The sequence below is a fragment of the Trichoderma evansii genome (genome assembly GCF_050947405.1).
Source record: "Trichoderma evansii strain SZMC 28006 chromosome Unknown GGI43scaffold_66, whole genome shotgun sequence".
Lineage (NCBI taxonomy): Eukaryota > Fungi > Ascomycota > Sordariomycetes > Hypocreales > Hypocreaceae > Trichoderma > Trichoderma evansii.
In genome coordinates this window covers 12,894-22,306 of record NW_028145140.1, presented here as the reverse complement: position 1 = coordinate 22,306, position 9,413 = coordinate 12,894, and the positions used below count along the sequence as shown (strand labels likewise).

The 9,413-nt window shown below is 42.5% G+C and overlaps 2 protein-coding genes across 2 annotated transcripts; one reads left to right on the top strand and one right to left on the bottom strand.

Moving 5' to 3' along the window:
- Positions 1 to 2,584: 2,584 nt before the first annotated feature.
- Positions 2,585 to 6,959, bottom strand: GGI43DRAFT_419549 (uncharacterized protein). Its single transcript, XM_083207698.1, has one exon. The coding sequence runs from the start codon at positions 6,445 to 6,447 to the stop codon at positions 2,938 to 2,940; it is 3,510 nt and encodes a 1,169-aa protein (XP_083054931.1). The 5' UTR covers positions 6,448 to 6,959; the 3' UTR covers positions 2,585 to 2,937.
- Positions 6,960 to 7,471: 512 nt separating this feature from the next.
- On the top strand, positions 7,472 to 9,207 carry GGI43DRAFT_419548 (GTP cyclohydrolase I). Its single transcript, XM_083207697.1, has 3 exons — positions 7,472 to 8,033; positions 8,124 to 8,426; positions 8,499 to 9,207. Exons 1-3 carry the CDS (start codon positions 7,730 to 7,732, stop codon positions 8,804 to 8,806), a joined length of 915 nt encoding a protein of 304 aa, XP_083054930.1. The 5' UTR covers positions 7,472 to 7,729; the 3' UTR covers positions 8,807 to 9,207.
- The last annotated feature ends 206 nt before the right edge of the window (positions 9,208 to 9,413 follow it).

Sequence of the window (9,413 nt, the reverse complement as noted above, 5' to 3'; positions counted from 1 at the left end):
ATAATTAATTATTAATATATTAATTATAATATAATTAAAATATAATTTATTAAATTTTATTAATTTTAATAGTAATTAATTATTATTACTTATTACTATTACTTATAAATTTTTTAATTACTTTATTAATATAAACCTAAACCTTAAGTTTATTTTTAAAAAATTTTTTATATTATTAATTTTATTTAAAAATCTAGTAACCAGGTTATTATAATATATTAAATTACTTATTAATTAATTAATTATTTTAAAGCTTTTAATTAATTTATTAAATATTAAAAGTTTATTTTATTTAATTATTATTTTAATTATTTTAAAATAATATAAATATTTATTTTTATTAATATTATTTTTTAATTTATTTTAATAATACTTATAAATTTAATAATTATTTAAATAAAAGTTATTAATATATAATAATTTAATTATTAAACTTTTAAAATAAATTAATAATTTAAAAGTTTTTTAAAAAATAAATTTAATTTTATAATTTATATTAGTAAATAAATTAAAAAATTTATAAGTAAAAATAATATTTTATAAAATTACTAGTAAATAAAATTTAATAAATAATATTTTAATTTTAATTTTATATTAATAATTAGTTATTTAAATTATTTAAATAAGTATAAAAAAGTAAACTTATATATTTAATTAAGTATTTTAAATTATAATAAAAAACTAGCTTTTTTTATTTTTCTTATTTTTAAATTATTTAGGAAAGTTAGCTTTCTTACCTTTCCTGTTACAGGGATAATTATAATATTTTAATTAATTAGGCAGTTTATAGTTAATCTAGTGCGTCCTACCCTGTAGGCCTGTTATTGCGACTATAAGAGTCGGGTTGTAATAATAGCCTTATACTAGGATCAGGCCGCAGATACATATAAATAGCTTCTTAAAATACAAAAATAAAGCTATTAACAAAAGCCTTTTCTAAAAGGTAATTAGCCGCGCAGCCGTTATTATACTATATTATATATTACTTACTACTAGGAAAAGGTATCTCTTAATAACAAGTTATCATAAACTACAAAATCAATATGTATTTATATATATCGCAGGCAAGTTTATTAACAAAGCTGGTAAAAGAACTGCTTTAATAATATTCCAGTATACAGTACTCCTAAGACCTGTTAATGATATATATAATTTAAAACACAGTGCTACAGGTGCCTAGGTTTATAATAGCAGCAGTTATTATCTTATTTTTTAAGTATAAGAGTATATTATCGGGGTTTAGATTCTTATGTACTAGACCACAGCTTTACAACGCGCCTAGCCTATTAGTAATATTGGGTGCAAACTATGTCAGCTTAGCCGGTTACATATCATCTGGCGCTTTAGCGACTAAATATTACTACAGGTCAGATAAGGCGAGGTCAAGCACTACACACAGCCGGATACCCACTGGGTTACAAAATATACCAAGTGCATTGTTAGCAGAGAGGCAAGCAGGATTTCACAGATTATCTAACCCGTCTTCTGAAGACGGTGAATGGCGTGATCTTGCGGATGACATTTTCCATGCTAGATGAAAAACTGAGAAAAGGAAATTCTCAAGTTGCATAATTAACCCTTATTAGAATATATCGTTATCATAACCTGACTTGTATGATTGCAATTATTATCTTTTTGAAGCTTTTCCTTTAGTTGATACGCTAAGTTTTGTCCGTCTGGCAATACCTCTAGAGATAGGTTAGACAGCAGTATTAAAAATCGATGTTTCTGAAGGTCCTAGAACATACACTTGAAGGCATAACCTTGCTGAACACAAAGAGCACCTTTAACCAGCTCGATGATTGCCTCTCCTGTAATAAGCCCTTCATCATGCTGGCGCCTGCTTCTCGCTCTGCATTTTCTGCTCTGTCGGGCTGTTGTCGAGTTTGAAATGTAGTAGATGATGATGAAGATTCTCCCTCCAAGGCTACCACTTGATTAACGTTTCTGGCTTGTTCAAATGGCTTTCGCGACAGCCAGAATTGCAAACCGTATTCATCGGACATTAGATAAGCAGAATTATATAAAGTACTGTAAGATCGTCGACTTGAGCGGAAAAGAAACGAGGGCTATAAGATTGATATGATGTGTGTATCATACTATTTACGGATCTGGTAATAGATAGAGAGCCCTTAACTGATGAGATGCAGAATTGCTGCTTTATAGCCAGGGTTGTAACTTCGTTGCTAATTTCGTTACTAAAAACGAATTTCTTAATAACGAAACTAATTTCGTCATTAGGAATTAGTAACGAAACGAATTTCGTTTTTCATTTTTCATTTTAAATATATATAGCATTCGTTTTTATTAGTAAATTAGTTACTAAAAACGAAAAAATTAAAATAAGTAATAAAAAAATAAGAATATTATAAATATAATTTAAAAATAATAATAATATAAATTATATAATATAAATTATATATTATATTTGCCTTATTTAAGCTTTTAATTTTTACATAACTTATAAAATTCCTATATATACTATACAAAAAACGAATTTAGTAACGAAAAACGAAACGAAATTTATTTTGAGTAACTAAAAACTACATTAATCTTTAGTAACGAAACTAAAAACGAAAAACAAAAAACTAATTCTACAATCCAGTATATAGCTCAGTGTTAAGATCCGACATACCGTAGCGTCAACAGGGCAAACGCTTAGGCCAATAATCGCAATTGTAGCAATTACTCTGATGGAACCAGCTATTTACAAGGGATCGGTCTGTTACAAGGGACCACGTCGTAACAAGAACTCAAACCTGTTCAAAATGGAAGTATAGGAAGCGAATATGACCAACAAATCCAGCAGCTTCTTCAATAGGTAGACACGCCCGTCATCACAAAGCTTACAAAGTAACGCTACGGATGCAGAATTGGTGGCAGAAACATGTGATAAGAAATGCTGCACTCTCAAGTCTCCCAGTTACTCTTGTTAATTTAGGCCCCGCCAAATACCAAAAGGCTTTGAATTCTGATCCCACCAAAGCCATGACGATACAACAGCTCCCGACCACGGTGAACCGGAAATTCGGCTATAACAATGATGCTAATATCCTCACTACTGATGCCTGCTTTAGCTAATAGATGAAGTATTGCATAAAGCGTCCTTCCTGTGGCAAGTACGTCGTCTACCACCACCACTGATGCGCCCCTTGGAATCAAATCCAGGCTCATCCCAATCTTCTTCCCTTGTAAATTGTTAGGTTCCGAAGATGAAATGTGTGATGAAGGCTTGTTGACGGAAATTGTGGGTGGGGGAAGCTTGCCGGCTTCGCGGATTAGCGCCAAGGGAACGCCAACTTGCTGGGCCAATGCTGATGCATACACGAAGCCTCCCGCTTCGCAACAGGCCACCATACCGATTTTATCCCAGTCATTTATGAAGTGATTTTGTAGCAAAGAAGTGCACAAAGCCAACCCGCCTTGCTGTTGGGCGATGTTGAGCACATGGCGGAACTCGATGCCTGGGCGTGGGAAGTCGGGCACAGGGAGCACCATACTAGCCAGTCGCTCCAGGTCCCCATGGAGGAAGGGAAGCAGGTACGTATCGGCAAACCCCCTTACCCCCTCATCTCCTGTTGCTCCATTATCAAAGACGAGGCTGGGGCAGTAGTCCAGTGTCGTCGAGTTCGACTTACAATTGCTGCCATTGTCGCTACTATTGTCATCCTCGCAATCATGACTATCGTGTCGATCATCGTCGCCGGCTTGGCATTTCCGGCGAGTCTGCCGCGTCTTTTCGCTAGCTGTGACCCGAATGTCGAGTAATCTGCTATTCGGAACTAGATGCGACAAAGTCGCAGTAGGCGCCTCATCTCTCATCCCAGTGATCACCAGCACATCCGCATCTGCGGCTCCGGACACCACATTTAGAAATTGCTTTTCTAAAAGCCAAGATTGTTGTCGCATCTGTTCTTTGAAAAATGCCGTCAATGCCGGCCGGTGTTGTTCCTTGTAAGCCCGATCCCCTAACAGACCATCCAAGTCAGCGCCGGTGGCCGCTGCATATTCTCGCTTGATAGCATCGCTGATACTAGCCTTGTGTACCTCGCGGGGTTGGTCGGCAGATCTAGCGAGCATAGGAACCCAAACGTCGGCGCAGTAGTCCTTGCCGACGCCGCTTTCTCCTGTAACAAGGATAATGAGCTTCTGTTTCTTCGGCAGTTTCGAGAGCGGACAGGCGTAAGCCAGCACGTTGTGTAAGTCCAAGCTATGTTTTAGTCGGGTCAGGCGCGGTCCGTTTGGCCCGAAAGCCTTAGCTGCCAGCGCGGTGTCTCTAGGGTCTGGCCCAAGGTCGGCACCATAAGCTCCGCTGCTCAAGGGCAACAAGCTTTTGGCGACGCCATACACCCATTGTATGGCAGCCTGAGTAACCTCAGTTCCGCTCTGGTCACGAGACCAGACAGCGGTTATCACGCAGGCAAAGTCCCAGTCGCGACAGCCGAAAGCCGTGGCATCATCCGCCACATCCCCGACAGCTCCACCTCCTTGTAGCAGATGAAGATAACAGAGCGGAGAAGGTCGAGTCTCTATGGCTGCTGCTAAGGCGTTTACGATGTTCGTGGCCCCGATGTGTTTTAAGAATAAACACCGCTTGAATGAGGAAGTTTTACCCCTACCGTGTCCGCCGTGCATCCCGGATATGTACATCTCAGTTTCGAATAGGCCGACGCCGTCAACGGTCTTGAAGCTATCTTCCGGCCCTAACAGCGTACTTGTAAGTCTAGTTGGTTCTGAAGGAAGTTTAGTCGTAGTAGATTCGATCACTGTCACGCCAAGGTGCATCTGTGAGTTATCTGAAAATAAATATGCATCCGCGGAACTGTCTTGAGGGAGAGTTCTGGCACATTGATAGAAGTCCCGAAGCTTAAGCCGTGTGTCATGATCGTCTTTCAACAGGATACTCCAGTTTCGAACCAAATACGTCCGGGCTGCATGAGTTTTAAAGACAACGCTGACAACGATGCCAAAATTAGTCCCCGCGCCTTTCAGAGCCCATAATAGATCGGTCTCAATTTCTGACTGCACGGCACCGGCTGGTCGATATTTACTTGGTACGCGACCGACGTACAGAACCTGACCAGAGGCAACGCTGACCATCACGGCACCCACAATGGCGTCGCACGCGAGCCCATGCAGTCTGGCCAGGTGTCCAATGCCGCCTTGCAGCCATAACCCTGAGCCTACACTTGGGCGGGCTCCCAGAGGTACTGTCACGCCTGCCACCATGGTCTTGCGGACAATGTCTCCGGTATTACAACCAGCCTCCGCGACAACCAAGGAAGTAGAATCGAAATTCAGTTCTCCTACCCCCGTCTCAGCTGTGACCATGTGTACTTGATCAAAAGCACTCATGTCGATGGAAACGACGTTAGGCCAAAGACACTGGCCGCTATGGCTCCCACCAATGACGGTTAGGCCAACATTATGTCTAAGGGCCCATTTCACGCACTGCTGGATGTGCTCGATTTCTGTTGGCCTTACGATCGATGCGGGACGGTGGAGGCGGGCCTCCTGGTTTTTGATCCTCCTGCTTTTAGTCATCAAGGGCACGTGCGCCGTTAAGTCGGGTAATGCGGTTGCATGTTTAGTAAAAGTTGCCATGATGTTGGGTGAACTAAACAAGAGACGGTCGGGGTATGCTTCTTCACGACGACCCAGTACGTGGCACAGCTTACGCCATTCGCCTCGGATAGCTTCGTCCATTTTCACATCTTGGAGGGTAAAGCCCGCGATGAAAGAAGTAAATCTGTCCAATGTCTCGTTGTCGGTTGCTATCCGAACGATCCCGGCAGGGAAAGAAGCCGTGTGATGACACACTAAGCCGTCAAAGTTCAGGTCGCCATCACGATGGAATACCACCACTATTCCGCCTTCTGGGTCTTCGTCAAGTAATGTCAATGCGTGTTCGATAAATCTGCGTTTAGGCTTCATGCCGTACATGCTATGGCAAAATAAGACGACATCAAACTTCTCATCATCACTTGTCCCGATGCTGGTACCGCTCCTTGAGTTTTTGTTGTCGTTGTCTGGTGCGAATGGAATCCGATGAATATCGGGGCGGCCTTCCAGACATGGCAGGGGACGCTCTGTTCCTGAGTTGGGGTGAAACCATTCATCTAGTCTCACGGCAAACAAGTCATTAGGCTCGAATGCAGCATATCTCGTGATCTTGCGCCTGACGTGATAGGGCAAGCATCCAAGGACGCTCTTTGGGCCGGGTCCGATTTCTAGCACCGAGATACGAACACGCGAGTTGAATAAACGGTCTAGAAGCGAAGAGAGTTGAGGGACAATGAAGTCCTGGTATGTCATCCATCCCGAGCCCTGCACCAAGACGTCGAAACCGGCGCTGTACTGCGGCTGGGACAACGCCTGCGTTGCGCACGATGCTGTCGCCCTCGCCGTCTGCCTAAGGATTTGCTTCAGGGTATCGAGAGTGGCCATAACAGCTTGATAGGAACACGCTTTCGTACTGGTAGAGATAATAGAGTATGCTTGCGTATGTATGAGGATGATTGGATTAAGCTGAATTGCGTGCCTATGGAGCTGTTGCCGCTTCTTATCCGCCCCGATGTTAGGTGAATTAGAAGCGTTGGAATCTTAGATTTATCGAGGATAATATCTCGACCTTTGAATAACCAGTTAAAGCACTTTATTCTCATACTTATGCTTTCTCTTATTAGTGAAATATTCGCTCCCGGAAGTTATTGAGATGATCAAGTCCTCATCAGATAGTGGGTGGAACTTTAATGTACGCGCGCGCGTTATGTGATCTTGACGATATTAATGCATGGCCACGTCAGCTACTTCATTATGCAAAGGGGTTTTCAGCTTACCCTATCAATGAAGACCACGTTTACCGCAGGTGTGCTAAAGAATTCACGAGTTCCCCTTCTGAGGATAAACCTGTTTTGGCTGGCCTCCCGCATGGCCTATGATGTGATTGTATTGAAAAAGATGGGGGCGATATTCACGTTGCAAGACAAAAGTGCAATACATGTATGCATGTATCATGCACCATATCGATAGGTTGTACGTCGATAGGTTGTATGTAATACGAAATTGAAATCCATTTCCACCTAAAGGGGAACAAAGCACTCAATGCAAAGGGAACCCTTAGCCGCCGTCAAGCCCCAAGAGCATGTGGTAACTAAAGTCAAATCTTTACGAATCAAGTGACCATATGATAGTGAAAGCTGCAAACATTCAAGCCTAAACCCGGTGCCGCAAAGAACATTAGCTCTAAAGCATTCAACATTCCACAATTCATTGCGTCTAGCTAGATGAAAGCATCACAATCACGTACCAAGCTATATCTGTAACCCATAAACATGCAGCACCTTACTCCAAGTGGACAACGCTTATGGGAGTTTTGTGGTGCCATGCACGGCAATTAGTGGCCGGCCTCCCGCAGAAATACAACAAAAGGACCATTTCAAAGAGGGGTTAACCGAGCCAAAGCCTGGCCGTTCTATCGGCTTGGATAACTGTAATTTGTCTATAATGCATAAACAATAGTACATGTATCGGTTATATCTATCGCCCAGTTCATTTATCCGCATTGTTGCTTAGTTGAGAAGCAACAATTTTGCGGGATCAAATTCCTTTGCTCTTTGTTCCCGAACCTTTTCAGGTCGCTCGAACTTTCAGGTCCAATTGCGACAGAATTTCTTTCCTTAAATATCTTATTTCTTGCCTCTGTTCCTCTCGGTCTGTAGCAGTTCACATGGCTAATCCCAAAAACAGTAGCGTCCTCTCTAAGAAACGGGGCCATAACACTGCTGCTGTCTCTTCCCCGACCAGCCATGATTTAACACAAGATGGGCGCAGAAGACGGAAGAAACACAAGCTCAACATCCTCGGGGTTCCTGTTGATAGTACACTCTTGAGTACTCCCGATCTATACAAGAAGTCGCTGCGAAATGCCGCCAGTGATACCCGAGACGACTCATCCATTGACAAGGTTCTTGTCTCCGAGGATGGCATAGCAACGAAATCGTCCGGCCCAGTGTCCGGTTCTGATGGTCTTTGTAGGTTACTATAATCTTGCTCTTTCACCGAGTACTCTCGCGGCTCGGTACGAATTTCTTTATATCGAGACTCACATTTGAACTTTCCAGCGATCGAAACTAGAACCCGCCGAGGAGAGAATCAGGAACAGGCCGCTTTACGCCTAAAAAAGATGCAAGGTGCTGTACGAACTTTGTTAGAGTGCATCGGCGAGGATCCCAGTCGTAACGGCCTGCTGGATACGCCTTTACGTTATGCCAAGGCGTTGCTGTTCCTGACAAAGGGCTACCATATCAATGTGGAAGATATTGTGAATAACGCGCTATTCCATGAGGGCCATAACGAGATGGTCATTGTCAAAGATGTTGACATATTTAGCCTTTGCGAGCACCACCTTGTGCCATTTACAGGAAAGGAAAGCTCTTTCTTCTCCCGATGTGTCCTATACACTCAACTCTGGGGTATGCCGGCTAATTGTCTCCTCTAGATGCACATTGGTTACATCCCCTCCAATACTGTTATCGGCCTCTCGAAGCTTCCTCGAATCGCCGAGATATTCTCTCGTCGCTTACAGATCCAGGAGCGCCTTACCAAGCAGGTTGCTCATGCCGTTATGGATATCTTGAAGCCTCAAGGCGTTGCCGTCATTATGGAGTCTAGCCACCTGTGCATGGTAATGCGTGGCGTTGAGAAAACTAATACGAAAACCCTGACAAGCTGCATGCTGGGTTGCTTCGAGCGCAAGAGTAAGACGCGAAACGAGTTCATGCATTTCGTCGGAGCGAACCGGTAGGATGAACAGATATCGGACTGAACGGCTTAAATGCTGATATGTGGGAGGTCGGGGTTATACGCATATCACAAAACGAGCGGTAAAAGACGTTTTCGTGTATCCTAACTCTGTCATGGCGGTGCACGGGATAAACCTATATCGATCGGTAGAGAAAGGCGTTCTGAAACATAATCTGTATAAAGAATCATTGTGGTCCATTTGAGTGGATCTTTATTGATGATAATGGTCAAGAATGAATATGTATAGGGTAGGACACAGACTGGCCGGATTCTGTATCCCTGCCTGGCAGCAACTAAATTTAACCCAGACTGAGCAAGCCGTAACAGCATGCATACGTAGCGCATTTTGGTAAGTTAATCATCGGGTGAGTGTTCCTATTCAAATCGCCCATCCTACTGCACCAATGCCCCGCCCAAATCGGTCAAAAGTTGGTGATTCCTGGGGCCCCACCCACTTACAAGGGACCTCTTTGTGGCATATCTATTTATGGCTGGTATCCTCCGTATTTAACTACTTAGTAACTAGGTTAACAGCCCCGCTTAAGGCTGAGCCTATTTTAGTCCAAGGAAGCGACCCCGCCCCGCACCTTAGCTCAAACCCACTATCA